The 22,506-nt window shown below is 56.6% G+C and overlaps 3 protein-coding genes across 4 annotated transcripts in view; 1 reads left to right on the top strand and 2 right to left on the bottom strand.

The window, feature by feature from the left end:
* Positions 1–22,506, bottom strand: part of NHERF4 (NHERF family PDZ scaffold protein 4) — a 312,400-nt gene that overhangs the window by 254,478 nt on the left and 35,416 nt on the right. The gene's annotated exons all lie outside the window — the stretch shown is intronic.
* MCAM (melanoma cell adhesion molecule) lies at positions 4,116–12,906 on the top strand. 2 transcript variants are annotated; one of them, XM_052697276.1, is made up of 15 exons: positions 4,116–4,692; positions 7,957–8,084; positions 8,154–8,373; positions 8,447–8,517; positions 8,601–8,688; positions 8,778–8,957; positions 9,046–9,173; positions 9,262–9,424; positions 9,513–9,634; positions 9,742–9,880; positions 9,971–10,092; positions 10,180–10,315; positions 10,977–11,118; positions 11,448–11,565; positions 12,209–12,906. In XM_052697276.1, the coding sequence occupies exons 1-15, from the start codon at positions 4,131–4,133 to the stop codon at positions 12,236–12,238; spliced, it is 2,349 nt and encodes a 782-aa protein (XP_052553236.1). In that variant the 5' UTR covers positions 4,116–4,130; the 3' UTR covers positions 12,239–12,906. The 2 variants fall into 2 exon arrangements, with proteins under 2 accessions (XP_052553236.1, XP_052553237.1); XM_052697277.1 differs by lacking the exon at positions 11,448–11,565.
* Positions 15,760–22,506, bottom strand: part of CBL (Cbl proto-oncogene) — a 33,635-nt gene continuing 26,888 nt past the window's right edge. The window contains exons 14-16 of the mRNA XM_052697275.1: positions 22,340–22,443; positions 21,664–21,846; positions 15,760–19,617 (exon numbers count right to left, since the gene is read on the bottom strand). Of these exons, the coding sequence (XP_052553235.1) occupies positions 19,337–19,617; positions 21,664–21,846; positions 22,340–22,443 (568 nt within the window). The 3' untranslated portion in view covers positions 15,760–19,336. The remainder of the gene's footprint in view (positions 19,618–21,663; positions 21,847–22,339; positions 22,444–22,506) is intronic.

Genomic DNA, 22,506 nt, shown 5'->3' with positions numbered 1-22,506 from the left:
TGGAGGAGCTCTCTGGTTGTCCTGGCTCTGGGGGGTGCATAACACTGTGGGGCCCAGCATGCGGCTGTGGGGGTGGAAGAGGAATGGGAAAAACAGAGAGACAAAGGGTTGGCAGCCCAGCCTGCAGCTGCACAGGGGGGAAATGATGCTGAGGAGGGGGGAAACGGCGCCGGGGGCCACCACGGCTCCCACCTACGCTGCCTTGCAGGAGGACACAGCTTCCCCAGCCCCAGCATCTCCTCCCAGTGCTGCCTAGGGGCAGGAAGGGTGGTACTGGGGTGTGGGTCCTGCTGGCATCTTGCCCGGGCTCTCAGCTCTGGCTGGGCCCATGGAACTTTCCCCAGGGTGCTGACCCCATACAGGAGCAGGCTGGCTAGCACAGCACGGTGACACGCACACAGCTCAGCTGAGGCTGCTCTCAAGGTGCCCAGCTGAATGCCCCAGCACAGCCCCGTGTTCCAGGTCAGGCTCATTTCAGCACATCCACTCCAGGAATGTCCCCGTCCCCATCTCCAGTTGGGCTCTGCTCCAAAGCGGTGTGCCTCGTTCTTCCTCCAGCCTCCACCTCTGGGTAGAACGGAGCCGTGTCCCCCTGCATCCCCACTGCAGGCAACCACCATCCGTGGGCTGTGGCAATGGGGAGCCCGAGAGCTGTAGGAAAAGGAGCTGGGATCTCTCAGTCCTGTTGGAGCCCAGCCAGGCAGCCCTGGGAAAAGCAAGTCCTCAAGCATGGGAAAGTCCTGTGAGGAGAAATCCCTGCCTGGCCCCACAGCTCCCATGGGTGCAAGTGGCCTGGCGTGTCCCCAGCGTGGCGGGTGCAGGCAGGGGGGTGGCATGTGGACAGAGCCCTGCTCTCCACCCTTGCCCTCTATTGAGCAGCCCCAGACCCTGCACAGCATTGAATCCCCCCCCCCCCCAACCCCCCCAAATCTGGTGACGCTGTGATTTTTTGGCTTTTCCTTCCTACTCAGTGACACGAGCTGGGGAAGCCCGGTGACGTGGAGAGCTGAGACCTCGGGTGCCCATTCCACTGGGAGCTGCAGTGTTAGCAGGGGGCAAGGATGGAGCGTGGCCGGGTCCCTGCCCGTCCCTGCACCGTGGGACCCCCAGCCATCCAGCCCCATAATCCACCCCATTGTGCAGGCGGGTGCCCGGCCCTGGCCCATCTGGCGCCAAGACAATGGGGCCTTTTTCCATCCGGCAATAGCCGGGGGGAGATGAACTCAGCATCTTCCGAAGGAAAAGGCCTGTTTATAAATAGCTGTCCCTGCTCTGCCGGCTTCCCCCAGCCCCAAAGCCTTCCCTTCGCAACTGCGGGACGCTCAGGGCTGAGAGAGGATCCTTGGGCACAAACGTGATGGTCGTCCCAGTTTGGCTGTGCGTGTGCAAGTGAGAGGGCAGTACGTGGCCGTCTGCACAGCATGCAGGGCTGCACCTGCTCTGGGCTGCAGGGAGCCCGCATCCATGATACGGGGTGAGCATCCAGCCCTGGATGTAGGGCTCCTTCCCCCATGCCTTGGTGGTGGCCCCCAGCCGGGTAAGGTTTCCCCTTCATTCCCCAGCTGTCCTTGTCTGTCTGTGCTGCGTGTTCTCAGAGCAGGTTTGCATGCCCCAAAGCCCTTCCCCACCGTCACCGGGGCAGGAGTGGGGCAGGGTTTCCCCTTTGCCATTTCAGCTCCTTTTTTGGGGCTTTGCCACTACTCGGCATCTGCAAAGCTGCCTTCCGTCCCCAGGTGCACAAATCCAGATGTCATCTTCCTTCCTCCCTCCGCCCGTTCCCAGCCCCTGCTAAACAAAGCCCCGTAGCCATGGTTGGTAACCCCTGTAGAAGGGAGAGCGGAGGCATAAAGGAGCTCTGAGAGCCCAGCCGAGCAAGGGAGTTTTCTGCTGAGCCATGGGACATCGCATAGGGCTCTGGTGGAGGTGCAGGTTGTCTGCGTGCTCCTGGCACAGCTGATGCTCATCCCTCACCCTCCACTCAGGATCACAACCTCACAATTCGGCCCAGGCTGCAATCGATCCGTGCATCCCATGAGCCCTACAGCTGAAACGCAGCCCCAGGGGTTTCTCCCCGGAGGCAGTGAGCCTCCTATGGCTGAGTGCTGGCCCCACTCCCAGCCCTTCTCTCAGGAGAGGCCTCTTTCACCCCAACGGTGTTGTGTGAAGCGGCGCAGGCCTGGGCAGAGATGGCAGCCGGCTTCCATCCTCCTTTCATCCACTCCGAGCGCAGGAAGCCGTGCCAGCAGCACTGCATCACCCAGCACCCATCATCAGCCTTCATCACCCATCATCATCAGGGCGAACGCTCAGCTCCACGCGTGGCCCTTCCTGCAGCTACCGCTCCCCAGCAGCAGCGCAGAGCCAGGTGCAGGGAGGAGCAAAAGCAACAACAACCCGCCTGCAGCTGGGGATGCTGAGTGAGACAGCCCTGCTGTGAGCACGCTGCCTGTGGGGCTGCCCCACACCTCGAGCAGAGCAGGGATCCGTGCCACTGACCTCCCCACTCTGCCTGTGTGTGCGGGACACACCGCCTGTGTGTGCAGCCCCAAGCACGGCGCATGCTGTTTGTTTGCATAGCAGCGAGCGGGGGCCGAAGCCAAATCCATTAAGCAAGCAAATAAATAAGAAGGCGTGAGATAAAGCAGCTGAAGGCAGCCCGCCTGCTGTGCTCCCTGCTGAGCCTGCACCCATTGGGTGCCAGGTGATTTCACGCCTCACCCGGCTCCCAAACCCATTTTCCCCAGAACCATGAGGTTGATTGGGAAACAACAAAACCATAGGGAAAAGTTCTCTTCAAAGCAAAGCGCCCCGAAAAGCAGAAGGCACATGGAAGCTGCTGTAGGCTGGCACCCGCAGCCAGGCTGTTTTCTCATGGGAGTGGCATCATCCTTTCCCAAGGGCTGGGAATTTTTGTTTTGCTTTATTTTTAACGGCGAATAAAAGCTCGCAGTGGAACAGAATGCAGAGCAGCGTAGCAGCCAGGCTCTCCCACTTGTTTGCTTGCAGCGTTGGGTTCTTTCTCTGCCCTCACTGGGTGGCACTGCTTGGGTTCATTCACGCTGCTTCGTACAAAACGAGCAGAGCAGGGGGCTGTGATGCAGCACTGGGGGAGAGGAAAGCATCCAGGGACCCCCAGCCCTGGGCAGCCCGTGGCTGTGTGAGCATCTCCACCATGCACCCATAGGGGAGCGAGTGAGGCTCTGCTCCATGCACTTGTTCCTGGAGGGCCGCCCCTCCACACAGCAGCGCCGGTCCAGGAGCCTTATCATTGCCCAGCAATGCCATTTTAAGTAACTAATCTCGCCGGGAAAGAATTTAATCATTTCCGATGAATCATCGAGTCCATTTGGCTGGGGAAGGGTTTTTGGGGGGTGGCTGCTCCGGCACGCAGCCAAAGGCAGGAGGGGGGCATGGAAAGAGCCGATGGCATTGCTGGGGTTGGGGGGGGTGAGAATGGGGATGCTGGGGGGACTGATGGCATGGAGAGAGGCTGGGGGGAGCCTGGGTGGGGTGGGCAGAGGTGTGCAGTCCCCCAGGACCTGCGCTGCAGGAGCAAAGAGCAGAGGTGCAGAGCTGGAGGAGGGCACTCTGTCTGCAGCAGGATACGGGTCAGAGAGCTTTGGGTGCAGATGGGGGGAGGGTGGGAGGCAGAGGAGGGCTTGAAGGGAGCAGGGAGCTCTGGTGCTTTGTCCCCCAGCACAGATTCTGGTGGAGAATGGGGACAGCGAGGCATGCAGCAGTGTGGGGGACAGGAGTTGGGGAGGGTGGAGGGGGGGAAGTTGCTCTGCTCCCTGGGCTTGCACTGGGTCTCAGTGGGGTTGTGTTGGGGACGGGTGATTTCCCCTGGATAATAGCAGCCTTGTCCGCCCCACCGCCCCCGGGCCGGCCCCCAGCCAGCCCTCTGCCCCGGCCGTGCAAACCGCGGCTCTTCCACAGCCGCCCCATTCAGCAGCTGCGCGGGGGTTGGGGGGCAGCAGTGCGGCGTGGGGGCCCTCCGTGGGGCTCTGCTATAGGGATGGGCATCTGTTATAGAGCGAGCATCCCTGCCGCTACGGAAACCAAGGTTTAGGGGCAAAACCACAAAGAAGGGGGTCTTCATGGGGTGTCCCCTCCGCCCCACAGCCCAAGCAATGACAAAAGGCGTTTTGTCGTCCCACTGTTCCCGAGCCCCCCTCCGTGGCTTCAAGGTGAGCCGCCGCTTTGGGGGTTGCTCCGCTCGACGGGGATTGTGCCCCTATCTGCTATTCCCGAAGAACGGCACCCCAACCCCCAACCCCCGAGGGGTTCCCACCTCCAGCGCCTGCCTGTCTGCTCCCGACAACCTGAGCAAGCCTGGGCAGGGCGGGCGGGGCGGCAGGAATGAGCCGCAGAGGGACCCGGCGCCGGAACCGAACCGAACCGGGGTGGTGACGGTGGGAGGAGAGAAGAGGGGAGAGCGGCTCGGCGCCGCGCGACCGCTGGGGGGGGATCAGGGGCTGCGGGCGGGGGGCAGCAGCACCGCGCCTTCCTCCTCCCCGCCTTCTCCTCCTCCTCCTCCTCCTGACGTCAGCCCGCGGGTCCCGTTCAGTCGCTGGCGGGCGGCGGCGGCGGCAGAGGGCATGGCTGGGGGGCGGCGGGCGGCCCCGCGCTGCGGTTGGGGCTGGGGGGGCGGCTGGAGCTGCTGCCCCCTCCTGTGCCTCCTGCTGTGCTGCGGTGAGTGGGGCAGGGGTCGGTGGGTGGGTTGGGGGGGGGGGGGGTCTGGGAGCACCTGAGGCGGTGCGGGGCTGTTTGCGGGGTGTGGCACCGGGAGCACCTGGGGAGGGGGGGGGGGGGGGAAGCGGAGAGCGTCTGTTTTTGGGGGGATGCAGCCTGACTGGAGTGGAGCGAAGGGTGCTTCGCTGTTGGGATGCGGTTGGTTTGTAGGGTGTCTGCGGGATGGGAGAGCGCGGGGTGTGGCTGCTCTTGGGGTGCTTTTGGGGTGGGACGCGGCGTGCAGCCGCTTTTGGGGTGCAGCTGCTTGTGCAGCAGGGCACGGAGGGGCGTCTGTTTTGGGGTGCAGCGTGGAACGCGTCTGCTTTTGGGTGCCGACTGCTTTTGGGGCGTGCTATGGGGTGCGGTCCCCTGTGAGATGGGAGATCGCAGGGTGCAGTCGCTTCAGTGCTGGGAAATGTTGCTCTGCTTTCGGGGTGTGAGGCATAGGTGTCCCCCCATGAATCGGGCGCCCCTTCCCCACCGACTCCCCTCCTCGTGCCTGGGATGTGACCAGACGCTGCTCCTGCAGTTGGGCTGCGTGAGGCTGGGTGCTGCGCTGCAACCCCTCCTCAAATGGAGCCGAAGAGCCCCGCGGGCCGTTCCCCGCTCCCGGGCTGAATGCAGACGGCCGGGGGAGCTGACGCCCTTCGGGCACCGCCTGGCCAGAGTCCAGGAATGCTAAAACCGTGGTGCGGGGGAGCGGGGTGGGAGCAGCCCCCGCCCCCCCTCCCCCCTCCTTGTCCCCGCCCTGCACGTCCCCAGGCTCCGCTTCAGGAGTGGATCTGTGTGTGCAGAGCTGGGAGTGCCCCGTGCTGTCCCTGTTGCCGCTTTGCAGCCCCCTACGGCAGCGCAGGACGAAGGATGCTCTCTGCATCCCCGGTGGCCTCGGGCAGGTGGCTGGTGGTAGCCCCACTCCTGTGGCTGTTCTCCGTGGGGCAGAGGTGAGGGCAGCGTGCCTGCACGTGTGTCCAGTGTGCAGCAGGGTGCATCGGTCGAGCTGTTAGGAAGCATCCACCCCTTTCCTTCTAAGGAGTTTTTCCCCGAGCGCCGTGTTTCTCTTGGCTTTTTACACTTTCTTTTTTTATCTTCTTTCCAGTCCGTTTTCCCTTGGTTTATGGGCTGTGCTTCCTGCTCCGCACCGTGCCCTCCCCATACCGGGGGTCCCCACGCTTTGCCCCTGCCAGCCTGCAGCACAGCACGGGGTAACCCTGCCCTGACCGAGGCCTGGGTGCTGCTGTGGGAGAGCTGAGAGCTGAGCTCCCACCCCCGACCCGTGCTGGGATCCCCTTCCTCGCGGCACACGTGCTGAGCACAGCACCCATTGGTTGGCAGCACAGCGGTGTTGGCGAGCAGAGCCTCGGCGAAGGGCTTGATGCTTCCCAGAAGCAAGAGGGGCTGCGGCCAAAGCCTTTCCCAGACAGGCTGGGGGGTTGCTGTGTACCTCGAAGTAGGGGTTTATGCAGCAGTGCTGTTGGCATCACACTATTGGAGAGGGGTTGGGGTTGGAGAAGGTGTGAGGTTGGCCATTCCTGTTGCACACAGCTGGGGGAGTTTGCTGGGACGGCAGCAGGGCATTGCCTCCATCACCTTCCACGGCACAGCACGGAGCTGGCAGCAGCTTCTCCCCCCCGAGAGGGAAGCAGAACCCCTCTGCAGCCCCCCACCGTGCCCTTCTGCTCCGTGCGCTGCCCGCACACCTCGGCTCTGCAGAAAGCTGCTGGAGGGGCCGTGCTTCTCCCCACCCCCTTCCTCTGCTCTAAAAGCAAATCTTTGTTCTTGCGGAGCGCTGGCTGCCGGCCGGCTGTCCGCCAGCCAGATGGAAAGGCACGGGGGCTCTCCTCCCTTCCCGGCTCGCTTGCTGCAGGCGGCCCCTCCGCATCTCGAGGTCTCCCGTTGGAGCTGTGCCAGGCACTCGGAGCTCACTGTTACGGGCTGGAGCTCAACTCTGCAGCCTGTGAGTGGCTGATAGTTTTCCAGCCCTGCCCCGGTGCCTGGGTTGCTGGGTTGAGGGGGTGTCCTTGTGTCCCCATCTAGCGGTGCCTGCGATGTCATCACCAGGTGCTCCCTGCAGCCCGGTGCCTGGCTGAGCCCTTCGCCCCGGGTATCCAGCCTGCCGTGGAGGAGGTGGGGAGCAGGGAGAGGTGGGGAGGGGGCTGCAGTCTCCCTGTTTCATCTCTTCAAGGGCAGCGAATGAGCAGGAGGGGTGCCTGCTGCCAGCCCCGGATGCCAGCCATTCCCCAGCTCTGAGTTCATGGTTTCGGCTGCTTGGCGGCCAGGACGGGGGCTGTCATGCTGAGCTGGTGAGCTCTGAGAGCTGCAGCTTTCCTGCCACAGCACTGCCTCTGCCTGGGGCTGGGGAGCAGAGCCTGGCATGCCCAGGTCTGCGGGTGCCCAGCTGTGCCAGGTCAGGGCCAGGTGCCTCCGGTTATGCATTCAGCCCGGTTTCCTGACCCCAATGCACGCTTTATCTCTGGGGCTTTCAACTGTTTTTCCAACTCCTCCTTTCCTGCACGCTGTTTTGCTTGTCCCTCTGCTTCGTGCCAGCTGTGCTGCCCCTATGGAAGGGCTGAGGGCAGGAATGGGCTGCTGCAGTGCCCTGGCTGTGCTGTTGGTGTGAGCCAGTGCCTTGGCTGTGGCAGAAAGGGCTCCTGGCTGCATTTTGGGGCCGTGCCACCACGTGCCCACTTCACACAGAGAGCGTTCTATGGGCACGGTGTTACCCTTTGAAGCTGCTGCCCGTGTGAGGCTGTCACCAAGCAGTGCTATCAGGTGGCTGTTGACACAGCTGCCTTCCTGCAGCCCTCTTATCTCTTGTTCTCATACGTGGGCTGGGCAGGGGGAGCTGCACTGCTGGATGAATTCCTGGGCTCCTCATTGCCATCCCAACCTGGGGGAACTGCATGGGGCATGCACACCTCATTGCTTTATTGGTGTGCCAGCCATGCTGTGTCGCAGCTCTGCTCTGTGCTGTGTCTGCCTGGGGCTGCTCAGCCATCAGCCCCAGTGCAGGGCAGCTCTGTTTCAGGCCCTGGATCGATAGCCATTACCTTGGAGCATGGCCGGGTGCTCCATTAGTGCTGCAGGCAGGGATATAAGAAGGAGCTCACCTTGGGTGTGTTGGAGGGAGGGCGCTGGGGCTGCTGGCTCTGTGGGTGGAGATCTGCAGTCCTGGGGTAAGCCTCTCTGTGCTGGGGATGTGGTGTGAGGGTGCTGTCCCTCCCCCAGGTGCAGCTGGCAGGTTGGAGGTCTACATGCCAGCAGTGCTGGAAGTGGAGATCGGGAGCACGGCCAGGCTGGAATGCAGCTTCTCCATCCCTGGAAACGTCTCCTTCACCTCCGTCGAGTGGTTCTATGTGAGTGCTGTGGGGTTGGGTGGCCGACGCGGGGCTGTGTCCAGGGCTCTACATCACGTTCGTCCCCAGGTCAACCACGGTCACTCCAATCGGGTGAGGCTGTGTGTCATCACTGCCAGTGGGGCACGGATAGATGAGACAGAGTACAGCGAGAGGCTGTCGGTGGGGGAGGACAAGGCCCTGTCCATCAGCAAGGTGACGAGGCAAGACAACGCCAGGACCTTCATCTGTCGGGTTGGGGCAGACGGCCAGGGCGTGGGGGAGAACCACACCGAGCTCAGCACCTACAGTGAGTGGTGTGGGGATGGGGATCCTGTCCTGTTCCTATGCATCATCCTAACGCGTGGAGTGGCTTCTTGCAGAGATCCCCGCGCCCCCCGAGATCGCGCCCAACTCTGCCGGCATCCCTGCGCAGAGCAATGACATGTCAAAGGTGAGGAGAGGTCCCCAGTTCCCCATCCCCAGAGGGGCACCCCCTGGGCCGTGCCATGCCCACAGTGCTCCCCGCTGCTGCAGATTGCTCAGTGCACGAGCGAGAACAGCTTCCCGTCCCCCAACATCACCTGGTACAAGAACGGGGAGCCGCTGCTGCAGGAGGAGGACAGTGAGTTGGGGTGGAGATGGGGTTGGAGAGGGACGGGATGATACCCCTCCCTGCTTGCGGGTTGGGAATAGCGGCTGCATCTCCTGCAGAGACAAAGATCCTGACCACGTTGGTCCGCCAGTCGAATGGGCTGTACACGGTGGTCAGCACGCTGTTCAGCAAGGTGACACGGGAGGACCGCAACTCCCTCTTCCACTGCACTGTGCACTACTGGCTGCGGGGACAGATGCGCACGAAGGACTCTCCGCGGGTGAACATCACCGTGTTCTGTGAGCTGGGGCTGCAGGCTGTTCCCGGTGCTGTTGGGAGTTGGGGGTGAGACCCACATCCACTCTGCCCTTCTTCCTCCTCATACAGACCCCACAGAGCATGTGGAGCTGCGCGTGGTGACCGGATCGGGGATGGTGAAGGAAGGGGATGATGTGAAGTTGGTCTGTGATGCTGATGGCAATCCGGCGCCTGTCTTCACCTTCTACAAAAGAGAGGTGAGGGGGGGGGTTCTGGCCCCTCTCCCTTGGCGTCTCCTGTCCCAGGATGGAGGGGCTGAGGGCTGTGCTGTCCCCATGCCTGCAGCTGGAGGACAACTGGCAGGATGTGACCTCGCTGGCGGACACCAACAGTGGGGTGCTGATGCTGCACGACGTCAACAAGAGCAGCAGCGGTCTGTACAGGTGCCAGACGCTGGACTTGGATGATATGACACAGCGTGAAGGGGATGTGGAGCTGATGGTGAACTGTAAGGCTGGGGGACAGGACACTGCGCACCCTTTGGGTGGTACCCCTTCCCTCTGCTCATGCTGCCCTGCTCCCCATCTTTCTCCTAGACATCGAAGGGGTCCAGGTGAAGATGGAGCCGTCCTCACCCCTTCGCGAAGGGGACAGCGTGAGGCTGAGCTGCAGTGCCCACAGCCCTGTTGCCCTGGACTACCAATGGAGGGATGCAAGGGTGAGCGATGCTTGGGTACTGCTATCCTGGGGTGCCCCATGGTGCCCATTCCTGCCATGGAACGTGGGAGGTGCTGAGCCCCAGCCTTGGGTTTCCCCCTCCAACAGGGCAGGAAGGTGGCAGAAGGCAACCAGCTCCTCTTGAGCAACCTCACCTTCGAGACCTCCAGCAACTTCAGCTGCAGAGTGCAGGCACGCAGCGTGCCGGGGCTGGAGCAGAGCAAGCAGGTGGCCGTGGCTGTGCAGGGTAAGGATGGGCACGGGGTGTGAGCTCCTTGCTGCTTCTATCAACCCCTTTCCACGGGGAGAAGCAGGCGCTCACTGTCTCTCCCCGCAGGGAAGCCGCGCATCGTGGCCATCAGCTCCCCGCTGTACGTGCGGCAGGACGAAGTGATCAACCTGACCTGCAAGGCCATCGCCTTCCCCCGGCCCTCCGTCCAGTGGAGTATCAACGGGACGGTGAGGGCTGGGCGGGGGCTGGGGGCGGCTCTCAGGATAAGGGCTGTATTTGGGTGCTGAGCTCAGTGCTTTCCCGTATCCCTACAGACCCATGAATACGTGGAGAACCAGCACATCGCCAGCAACCTGACGGTGCGCGTGAGCCACGACCTGCTGCGGGCAGGAGCCATGTGCCGGGTGTCCAATGCGCTGGGGGTCAGCGAGAAGCACATCCAGCTGCTGGGTGAGCCCCGTCTGCCCCCATTTCTCCTCTGTCTGCTCTGTGCCACTAAGAGTCATGCTGCTTTCTTGCCTGGGGAGGGAGCCTCCTGCATCTGCTGCTCCTTTCCCTGTTCAGATAGGGGATGAGGCTCTGACTCCACCTGCAGGGGTGGAAAAGCTGCTGCTTGGTCTCATCCTACTGCCCAGCAAGGGCAGCAAGCTTTCTGCAGGACAGGGGAACAAAGGGATGGCTTGCAGGAAACACTGTGAGCCATTGTCCTGCAGCATGACTGGGAGCTGGGAGCAGAATGCAAAGTGTGGCTGTGTGGGTACTGCTCTATAAGAACATATTTGGGTTGGATATGTTGGATATCAGGAAAGATTTCTTCTCAGAAAGAGCGGTTGGGTGCTGACTCAGGCTGCCCAGGGAGGTGGTGGAGTCACCATCCCCAGAGTTCATCAAGAACTGTGGAGATGCGGCACTTGGAGAAGGGTTGGGGCTGGATTTGGTGATGTTAGAGGTCTTTTCCAACCTCCGTGATTCTATGATTTCTGCACTGACATCTGCATCCTACAGACAGCAGGGAGCCCTGTGATGCTGTGCTGGGGCAGGAGCTCCTTTTCTTACCCCTAGGAGCACAGGAGGTTTGATGCACGTTCACCTCCTCTCCTCTCGCATCTAGATCAAAAGACCTCAGAGAGCAAAGGCATCATCATCGTGGCCATTATCGTCTGCATCCTCGTAGTGGCCGTGCTGGGCTCCATCATTTACTTCCTTCACAAGAAAGGCAAGATCTCATGTGGCCGCAGCGGCAAACAGGACATGTAAGCACCGCCGCCCTCGGGGCAGAGCCGCTTTGCCATCACCGCCGCTTCCCATCCCATCCCACCTCACCCTGCCCAGCACGGCAGTCTGGGCCGCTTCCAGCTTCCAGCGGTGAGGAAGGAGCAGAGCTTTAGAGCAGCCAAACATCCCCAGGGAGGGGCCGTACAGCCCAGGGCTTTCCCCCAGCTGGAGCTTTGTCCCCAGCTGTCCCCTGCCCCACGGCGTCCCCCGAGGCGGAGCCCGGGGGCTCGGTTGGCCTCTCTTCCCCCTGGCCACGTGCCCTTGGCTATGGCAAAGATGTCTCAAAATTGTCACCTCCCTCCCCTAGCACAAAGCCAGAGGCACGTAAAGACAAGAATGTAGTTGAAGTTAAGTCAGATAAACTTTCCGAAGAGGCGGGGCTCCTGCAGGGTGCCAACGGCGAGAAGAGGTCGGCTGCTGACCAGGTAGGACCGAGCATCGTGCGCTGGGGCCAGGGTTGTGCTGCAGCTGAGCAGCAGCCAAAGGTGCTCCAGGTAACGCTTTCCTCCTCTCGCAGCTCTCCCCACCCTGCATGGGCCTCCATCATCCATCAGCAGCGCACGAGGAGGGGCTGGGAGGGAAGGGAAGGGATGGATGTGCTGCTGCGAGGATATGCAGGGCAGCTCTGCTCTGCGCCAAGCTTGGCACCTCGGGGAACAGCTGCCTGGCTGTGTTCCGTGCTGGCTTTTCCTGGGGTTGCCCCAGGAGCATTGGGGGGAAGCAGCTGCACCATCAGCCCTGGCAGAACTCAGCCCAGTGCAGGCTGAGATGGCAATCCCAGGGCTGAGAGCCCCCCGGGGGGCTGCAGGAGCTGTTCTGAGTGCCTGTGCCAGGCAGTCACCGTCACCAGGGCCGGACTCTGTGTGCTCATCCCATGGGATGCAGCACTGAGCGGGCTGCCTTAGATTAGAATGGCCCCAGCCCCCCCTCCTGCTGCCAGCACAGCTCACTGCTCCCTGCCCCGTGCCCTGGGATGGTGCACACTCCCATTCTTACCCCCCGCCTGTTCTGTTTTGTTAACTAACTGCTTTCCTCTCCCCCCGCTTTTCTCTTTCTGTTGGCCTGAAGAGCGAGAAATACATCGATCTGAGAAACTAAGAGAGGGCGATCTCCGAAGTGCTTTCTTCCTTCGATCCTTTCCTGCTCTTGGACGGCCTTATCCCACCCTGCCCCACACCTGGGGGGCACAGCCAGAGGCAGCGACCCCCCCTGACAGCTCACAGCGGGCTGGCGGGTTGTCGGCTCAGCAGCAGCCTTCGCTTACTGCTACAGAGAAGCCAACAGCAATACTCACACCCCACTCGGCTACCTACCTGATGGAAGGGTTGGAGGCTTTTCTTGTTTCTTTTTCTCAACGTCTTTGTTTTGTTTTGGTTTTGTTTTTAATGGAAACCTGTTCTGTACGTGTGTGAGGAGGTTTGGATGAGTTTTACCCCAGAACTTGGCTCGGAAAAGCTGAGGGGAGGTCGCTTTGCCAGCAGGATGCATAGAGGCACGGGGGTGTGCAGCTGGGAGGGAAGGGCTCTGGTAGGGGATGGGGGAAGGCTGTGCGAGCCCTTAATGCAGGGCAGGGCTTTGCTCTCAGACAGGTGCCTGAGCTCTGAGCTGCCCAGGATTTGGGCTTGGCTGAGCAGGGGAGGGAGGTGGGATTGCTGCAGGATGCGGCTGCTGGCGGCGCTGGGCTGAGCCTGGGTGTGAACCGAAGGAATGCGAGGTCAGCGCCAGGCAGCGACGGCTCAGGGTTGGATTTTTTGTCCTTTTTTTTTTTTCTTCATTTCATCATCTTTCCTTTTTCTTTTTTTCTCCCTCTCTTCTCCCCCTCTCCCCCCTCTTTTTTCTATTTCCTCCCCCTCTCCCTCTCTCCCTCTCTCCCCCTCTCCCCCATTCCGTCTCTCCCCCTCTCCCCCTTTCCTCTTCTCCCCCTCCCCCCCTGTCCTCCATTCCCTCTCTCCCCCTCTCACCCTTTCCCCTCTCCCCTTCCCTTTTTTTTCCCCCTATTTCTTTTCTCTTTTTCTCTCCTTTCCTTTCCCTTCCTCCCTTTTTACCCCTTCCTTCTTCCTCTCCTGCCCTTCTTTTTCACTCTTTGCCTATCATGCATCAGCCCCAGGGAAAACTCCTTCATTACTTTCTCCCCTCCTCGGTCCCACAGGAGGGATCAGGACAAGCAGAGCCCCTTCCCAGCCCTTCCTCTGCCCCTCATTGCCCTGCCCAACCCAGCTCCCCTCTGCCCCCCCCTGCGCTGCAGCAGGACCTCAGGTCACCAGGAGGAGGGACAGATTTCCCCCCCCCCCACCTCCGGAGCTGTAATCGTGAGCTGCAAAGTGTTGTCCAAACAGAAGCTTTGGTTTATATATATTTTTGTTGGATGGTGTGTACATTTCCAGAAGTTTTTTTGTCTGATATTTGCGAGGTTTTTTTTATATATGTGAAAATAAAGTACCGAGTTCAAAGCTTGGTTGCTGGCTTTGTTCCTGGGGGTGGTGATGCTCTGCTTCTTTCCGTGGGGTTCCCAGTGCTGGGAATGGCTGAGATCCCATTATTTCTGGCCCCTGTAGATACTAATAACTATTACTAATTAATAAGGAACAGTTTTATTAGAGACCAGCAAATTATAACCTGATTGGCTTCATAGGAGCCCAATGGAACTGTGAGCATCTCCTTGGGCTTGAGTTACACAGTGGGAACCAAACCCCAGTGTCTGTTAGACCAGAATTAACCCACGTGGACAATTCAAGCCACTTATTTCATGTCCAGTTGACCCTCTGTGACCTCATTTGACCCCAGTTAACTTCATTTGACCTTTAGGACCACTTATTTTCCTTGAGTTGACCTTGCTTGACCTCTGTGTCCTCATTTGACCTCTGTGACCTCATTTGACCTTTAGGATCACTTATTTTCTATGATTTCACCTCATCTGACCTCACCTGACCTCTGTGACCTCATTTGACCCCAATTAACCTCATTTGACCCTTAGGCCCACTTATTTTCTGTGATTTGACCTCATCCGACCTCCCATTTTCCTTGACTTGACCTCACCTGACCTCTGTGACCTCGTTTGACCCCAGTTAACCTCGTTTGACCTTTAGGCCCACTTATTTTTCCGTGATTTGACCTTGCTTGACCTCTGTGACCTCATCTGACCTCTGTGTCCTCGTTCAACCCCAATTACCCTCTCTTGCCCCTTTCTGCCCACTTATTTCCTGTGACTTGACCCCACGTGAGCTCATGTGAGCCCTGTGTCTTCACCTGACCCCCAATTAACTGGTCACCTTCATTTGGCCACATGGCAACAGGCCCTTTGCCCATCAGTGCATCACAGTGGAGCAGAGACCAGGCAACTCTTCCCAACCCTGTTGGACCCCACAGTCCCTCATGCTTCCATCTAAGCCCACCACACACAAATCAGGGCAGGCAGTGTTTGAGGAGCATCTCTGCCCACCAGTGGCTCGCGGGCCCAGCAGGGTTCATTGGGCACAGCCTCACCAAGTGCATTCGTTCGGCCTCAGGAGAGCCCTAGCTGTGCTGTACTGCGCATGCATACACATCACCTTCAGTTCTTCTCATCCCTCCATCCAATCTTCTGCACTTCCCAGCTGTGTAGGAGACATAAAAACGAGATGTGGTAACTGTAAGAAGAGATCAATGCCTGCTGTGACAGAGCAGTGGAATCTGCGAGAGGCAGACGGGCTCCACGGAGTGGGACTGATGCTTCAGCATCTCCCAGACCCCAACCAGCACTGCAGAGCCCTTCTGTACTCCTTTCATAGGAACAAACCTGTTGCTGGGACTCTCAGACTCACAGCTCCTTATGGATTCTGTAACCTGTTCATTGGGATCAGTATGACACCACGTGCTCTATTAGCACTGATCAGCATTAACTCCCCAGCCCAGGCTTGGGGCCTCTGATCAGCCAGACTCCAGCTGCCTGTTCCCCCCTCACAGAACCAACACAACGCAGCCCATCTGCTACAACAAAGGAAATTTTATTTAAAAATAAAACTTTGTTTCGTTTCCTTTTCTTTTTTTTTCTTTTTTTACTGACACAGGTGAACGAAATCCCAAAGAAGCTCTTAGTGGGCAGCATACGAGAATGGAAACAATTAATAAATAACATTAGTATAACCTCTAAACATTAACAATGCATTTGCAAACAAAATGAGGACTTTAAACCAAGTGAACCTTAAAGCTCAGCTACTCTCTGTAAGAATATTTACCTTCTGTTTTTCCTTATTCTTTACAGATCTGAAAGGATTAAATACTGCTATTATATTTTATATTAATGACACTATTATACTTCTTTTTAAAATATTTTTTTTTTGTGAAAATCTCAACATTTTTTAACACTGATATTATACAGATGGGTATTTGCCATTCAAGAGAAACAACAACCGTTCCTCCCCCACCGGGAGTTTCAAAGAAAGAAAACAAGCTTTCTAGGAGGAACTTTAAGGATAAGCTTCCTTATTTCCCCTCTGATTTCCAATGTGGCACCTTGAAAGAAGTGCCCAGGGAGTTGCATTTGTAATTGCTCAACTGGAAAACAAACAGACGAATCAAGAAGCAAACAAAAACCAGGTACAGCAAACGACCCTGCCTCAGGATGAGCTGCAGCAACCTGGGGGAGGGCTCAGCAAAGGGTGAGCAGCAAAGGCCTTCTGCACAAAGCAGGGCTGCTGGGACGCTGCGAGCCTAAACCTGCATGTGGTGCAGGGACTCGCAGGGCAGGGCAGTGCAGCAGAGGAGCTCCAGCACACTCCTGCCAGGATCTGTCTCCCTGCAGAGCCCCGTTCAGCTGTGGTGGCATCCAACTCACCAAGTCTGCAGGGCAGGCGGACGACGCGTGCTGCCTTCCTGCTGCTCCCCCACGCTCTGTGCCCCAGCCCTCACTGCACAAAGGGTTTTCTGCTTGCTTTGTGTCCTGCCTTGGCAGGTGGGGTGGGGGGAAAAACAGTATTTGTTATTGTGAGCAGAAGTCGTATTTTGTTACAAGCAAAACCGATCTTGTTGCTACAATTCTACCACCTTCACGCTGAGCTCGGCGCAGCACCAAGTCACTGTTAGTAACAGGTAGAGCAGGAAACCTCCACAGCTGAAATGCTACACAACACAGTGTTGGAAGTGACAACTGCCCTCCTTTTCACACCTTTTAAAGTGATCTCAAAGGCTCTTACTTTCCACAGAGGGATACCCAGCCCAGTGACACAGCATTCCCTTAAGAAAGGCACGAGACATTTGGGTTTCTCTTGCTCAAGTAGCGTCACAAAGTGATAGGATAAAGGATCTCAAGGATAAAGAACAAGGAGGTTGAAGGGAAAGAAAGAGAAAATAGCATCAGGCTCACCTTTCTGAAAGAAAAACAGTAAGAAAAATACACTGTACAGTGCCTGGGTGGACTTCACAGAGCACAGCCATAAAACACAGGCAGGACTCTGCTGCACGTCAGTGGTGCCAGCAAACGCTTACACATCTAAGGAAGAAAAGCCAAGGCTTAAGTTTCTTAACTCAGTTGGAGACACAAACAGTGCACAGAAAGGACACATGCAGAAAAATTAGTGATACATGCCACAAAGATTGCTCTCTCTAACCTCTAATACCTGGAACAACATCCGCAGGAACGTCCCCTGGCACACAGCCCCAGAGACAGGCCTGCATAAAGCTCTGCTAGGTGTGGGTTGTTCAGCATCACGGCCAGCCTGGAACCAAGGGCTAGCAAGGGATGGGGCATCACTGCTCCAGTGGCACATGCTGTGCAAGACAAGAGCTAAGGCTTTCCAGCAAGGTTGCACTCAGCTCCTTGCAGCCCTGGCAGCAGCTGCTCTGCCTGCGTGCTGCAGCTTCACGCCACACTTGAGCACACTTAGGCTGAGTTTACACAGCAAGGCAGAACTGAAGTGGCTCCAACACCAACACGGAGTGAGTGGCAGCACTGGAGAGGAGGGAAATAAAGAGCAGTGCTCCCTCGCAACACGTTTTTTATGTGGGTCTCCAGGGCAAAGCCAGAAAATAACTCCCAAGCACCAGGGCTGGATGGTCAGGCTCACAACTGCGACGTGCAGATGGGCAGCGAGAGCACGTAGGGCTGCCCAGGTACCTGCTGAGCAGGGCTGGTGCTGGGCTCGCTTCCCAAGAATCTGCTGCAGCCACAAGAACTGCAGGGCATCACTGAGCACAGGGAGAGAAGGGCTGGGTCAGGGCTCTGCTGCCTGCTGCACCTGCGGGCACAGCAGAGGGAACAGCCCTGCTTCCCCGAGCACAGCACAAACAGACACGGCCCCCTCTGCCAGGCCAGACCCTGCTCTTGGCTGCCTGACCTCCCTGCAGCACTGCAGAGCTCGCTGCTGGCTGACAGCAATCTCAGCAGCGTGCTGCATTTGCAATTTCAGCCCCGGCTCCAAAATAGCAACAGCAGTGATGGCATTAAGCGTTGCACTTAAGAGATCTCCTTACAGCTTCAGAGCAATACAGCAAGGAGGGGAGTTAGGAGAGACTGCTCATGCTTTTAAACTGCCTGGACCCCGCGTTGTCAATTTACAAAGCTGCAGATTTAGAGAAATACCAATACTCCACACAGAACAAACATTTGAGGCTTAGTTTCCTATGCTAACATTAGTTAAGTCCCCTCTGCAAACGGCAAGCTGCTTCGCTCCGATCTGCAAGCAGCAACCAGATCCTTCAAAAGCTTCAACTGCATCCAACAGCCACCAGCACTCCAGCAATATTTCACGTGGTAACCCTTTGCCCAGTGACTGCTGCTGCCCTCCCAGTGATGCAAGTAATGCAGGACATGCTGTGCAAGGCGAGCAGCCCCTCGTTGTGCACACAGCACTGTTCATGTGTGACCTGCAGATCCTGCTCCATTTAAATCCCCTCCACAGGAACTATGCTTCTCACACAGCAGGCATATTATGCACAGAGTTAAGGAGCTGAGTATGCAAGTCAGGTTTTTGCACAGTAACTGCCCGAGTACTGACTTGTAAAGCCCAGTGTGATTGTTCTACAAGTGCAGAGGTTTCCCAGATCTGCTTCAACACAAGCTCTGGCAATTCCTTGGAGTAAGGGCAGTGCAAAGAAGAGCCCCTGTGTTGTTCTGATAGCCATGCAGAGAACTGCTGCGTTTACTGTACTGCAAAGCAGGTAAGATACCAGCAAATACATCAGCTGCATCTACCAATTCCACAAAACAGCCTGGCACAAAGACAACTGGCTCCCAAGGAAGCTGTCTGAAGGAGACGATGGAATGTGCGTGAAGGCCACTGGTCTGCAACAGCCACCATGCAGTTAAGATAAATAAAACATCATTCCCAGGTGCAACATTCCTAAAGAGCACCCGGTGGTGCTGCTCGAGCCCAGCAGGGCTGCAATCAAGCTGGAGCACCGAAAGCACAAAAGGCTCAAGGCTACAAAAGGAGCAGCACAGCCAGTTCTCTGCTCTCAGCTCAGCTTCTTCCCACCTCTCCAAAACATGCAGAACTCTCAGCACATCTTGCTCCCTGGAATCTGGTGCTGCCAGCACAGCTGGCATGAGGACACTTACGACGGAAATCCAACTCCAAGATCCAAAATGCCTGGCAGATGCTGGTCAGGCTATCTCCAAGCAGAAAAGGACAACTCAAATCATAAGCAATAAATGCTACTGTTACAGGTAAGAGGGAAACGCCGTGGCAAACAGGAAGCAATCAGGCGATTTCTTCCAAGGTCTCCTATTAATTCCCAGCAGAAAGTGACCTCTCAACTGCTCTAAAAAGCCTGAGCCAGACACACAGCAGCGAACAGGTCCAAACCTAAGTACCATGAACCACAGGACACACCACACCGACCCGGAGACTTTGTTTCTCAGAGCACTCACTTAGAATTCACAGCACAACACACTCCCCCCAGCCTCCAGGGCATCAGCTCCGGGATCCCTCAGTACGAAACCTTCCTCTACTGACACCCTGGAAATAAATCTGTTCTCTCAAACAAGAGGTAGGGGTAAAGGACTCCAAGACACACACTGTATAAAACACCACTCCGCTCCATTCCGTTTCACTGCTTTGAAATCTGGAACCACAAAAACCTGATAACTGATTCTCTTAAGAGGCAGGGCTGACCTCAGCACGAAGTCTCTAAAGGAACCCCCTTCCCCTTTGGTGAGTAGCCGGGCTACGGCTGCCCAGGCAGCTGGTCCACAGAAGCTCTAGGTGTGGAGGTAATGTGCTATGTGGCCACGTGTGCAGGGGAGGAAATGGAAACAAACTCACGGAGAATATTCTTGGCCATTTCAATATTGTTATGTGCAATGACCAGAGCTTTCTGAATGTCCTGATATGAGTAGCCTTGGCTCATGAGGTTCTCAATCTCGCTGGAGAGCTGCAGCGATGCCCCGGTGCTGCTGCTGGCTGCTCCTGGCTGGCAGCTCCCTGCTTTGCGCTCAGAATTGATTCTCCGTGGCAGCGGCTTCGGAGGCCTTTCTGGAACTTGAGAGCCATCCGAAAAACCTGGAAGGGGAAACAAAGGAGTCAGTTTGGGAAAGGGCACGTGACTCTTGCTTGGAACACAGAATGACGTCAGGCTGGTAAGTGGCACTGAAACATGGCACTGGTGCTGCTCTCTCCACTCAGCCCATCGACCCGCTCAGCGTCACAGATCAGATCAGCTTCCCTCGCTGTACGCAAAGGCAGCCACAGGGATTCATTATTTGGTGGGCACATCAGGCTCATTTATTAAACTAAAACTAAAGAAAAATTTGGCCGGGGGAGGGCATGCATCCATGTAAGCAGAGCTCAGGCATCAGACTTGGTGTGAGACAGAGTGCTGCTGTGATAAAACAGCGCAGGGAGTCCACAACAGCCTGCACCAAACCTACTTTGCAAATGAAATCTACTTTGCAAATGATGAATACTTGACATCACCTTAAAGAACGCTGTATTCACCTTCCTCAAGGTGCTCAGCACGGAGTTCTCTATCAGCTGAACTCGCACACAGCACACAAACCTGGAAGGCTAAGAACGCTCACACAATCCCTCTTTAGGAGTGGGCAGTTTGCTGGTTAGGGATGAAGCAGCCATTGTGGAGCTTTTCTAAAAGACTTCTACCAAAAGCACGACGACAGAGGAAACAAATCCACTGAGGCTTCCTCACCAACCACAACGCAGGTCATCTCCCTGGTCCTCAGAGCACAAGCTTCTTACTCATGAAAAGCTTTTTGTACGTTGGAGAGAAAGGACTACCCTCTCCTCTCCCCCAAACTGTCTTTTGAAATAGCTGTTTCAGCTTGAGCTGGTTCAAATTTCAGACACCACGGGTCAATTTCAAAGGGCGACAACCAGCTCAGCTTTTTTGGTAAATGATTAAGAAACTAAATTGTAGAGCACAAAGCATGAGAACATCAATCTGCCAAAATGTATCCCATAGAAGCCAGGCTTGCTTAGCACCAGGCTTCAGCAGCAGCCAATACCCAACTTTTCAGACAAGGGCAGATGCTTCCCAGAGCACTAACATCAGGGTTTGTCATGCGCAGATCTCCTACCACTACAAAGCAGAACAGCAGCACTATCATTTCAGGGTTGTATAAACAAGGAAGGGTCAATGATTAAGCTCAGTTGTTCATCTGGGAGCAGCATGTGAGCTTCCATTGCACTTCTTCTCCCTGCCAGCCATATTCTACAGACACAGTGACAAAGACAGGGAGCAGGGAGGAGTGGCAGCAGCTAAACATTTATCTGAACTAATAAACTCTTCTCTGAGCCGAAGAGAAAGCTCCAAAAAAGGGAGCTCGTGAAGCAGGTGAATAGAAAACGCACTGGGACAAGCAGCCTTGGGTATGGGAGGCTCAAGGAACAAGAAACTCGTTCCTCTTACTTGGCAGATGGCCAGAGTTCAGACGTGCTGAAGCCCAGAGCACCCAACAGGAAGTTTCAGAGCTTCCTTTTGCGCTGCAGGGCAGTCGTAGGGAAGAAGCCAAGCATTATTCACAAATGCTCTTGGACACACGAGGCTTTGGTTTCCCCTTGGTGAACGTGTCTCGCAGCCACAAGGACAAGATGTCCCCTGCTTTTTCTTTGGGGACAAAAAGCTGACCTTGCTGAGCCACTGCCTGCTCGCTTAAAGACACTGAGAGCATCGAGCAGCACACTTGTGCCATCTGCTGGCAACCACCCCCTTGGAGCCAGGCAGAAGCCAGGCCAGCCATCCAATCTGCTGCCTGAACAGCTAGAAGTAATGCTCTGAAGTTCTGCTTCATGTCCTAGTACGAAATAGATGCCATGTCCTGTAGGACAGAGTGGCTTCAGGACATCCCTCAAGCCGAGAAAAGGTTTTGCTAACTGAGATTTAATCATGATTTGCTAGCTCAGTGATTTAAATGAGTCCGGAAGAGCATTTCGAGTCGTAAACCAAACTGAACAATCAAGGTCCAGTGTAATTCTGCTTCGTAACGCTGATTTTACAGCCTGCACACAAAGCCTTGAGTCAGTGACAGACATTTCAAGCGCACCAAGCCACCAGCACCCACGAGAACATCCAGAATACAGCTGTTCTCTAACCTGTCACTGGGTCATTTTCCAAAGACATTCGGCTGAAGGCAGGTGTGGCATTGGAGATATCAGACAGTGTGCGACGAGCAATGGCAACTGGCAGTGGTGGCTTGGGGATATCGTAGCCATCCTCTTCATTTTCTGACTCCTCAGGGCCGTTGCTGGCAGTGGCTGCTGCCAGATCCCCTTCATCTGGAACAAGAGAGGCAGTCTGAGCTCTGGGGCCAAGCAGAGCCTCTGGCTCTCAAGGCAGACTCTGTTCCCGTGTCCGCAAACACTGACAGGACACAGAACTCAGGCTCTGCTGCCAAGAGCCCATATTCAATGGGAGCTCTTTCCAGAAGGTAATACGCGATGAAAAATGTTTACCATACATGTGGGCTGTCAACTGCTGCAGCTGCCTACAGCAACTGAGCCCAGAAAACAAAGTCTTCAAAACAGCAATTCTGTTTAACAACTGCTGGATGTTTTTACAGTACATTCCAGCTATGCTTCTCACTAACATCTCCACACACAATTTGCAGTTCACAGATACAAATGCTTCCAACATCACGGCTATTTTAACAGCAAAAGCACGTAACATTTAGCACAAAGAGCTAAACGCTGTTCCAGCTGGTACTGGGGTCAATTCATTGCATCCCAGCAGTTTGGTTTTGGTGGGGTTTTTCTTAGCACACCCACTCACCAGAAGTGTTGATGGTCTCAAAAGCAGAGGGCACTGCTTGGGAATGAATGTTGTACATTGCTTCATACATACAGCCATCCGCCTGCCGGTCGCACTCCAGAACTCTGGGGGAGAGAAAACACATTCTGCAAAAGAGCAGCAGCCACATTTCACTTCCAGTTCGCTGT

Source organism: Tympanuchus pallidicinctus, unplaced genomic scaffold (assembly GCF_026119805.1).
Source record: "Tympanuchus pallidicinctus isolate F22 unplaced genomic scaffold, pur_lepc_1.0 scaffold30, whole genome shotgun sequence".
NCBI lineage: Eukaryota > Metazoa > Chordata > Aves > Galliformes > Phasianidae > Tympanuchus > Tympanuchus pallidicinctus.
This window is presented reverse-complemented; position numbering and strand designations above follow the sequence as displayed.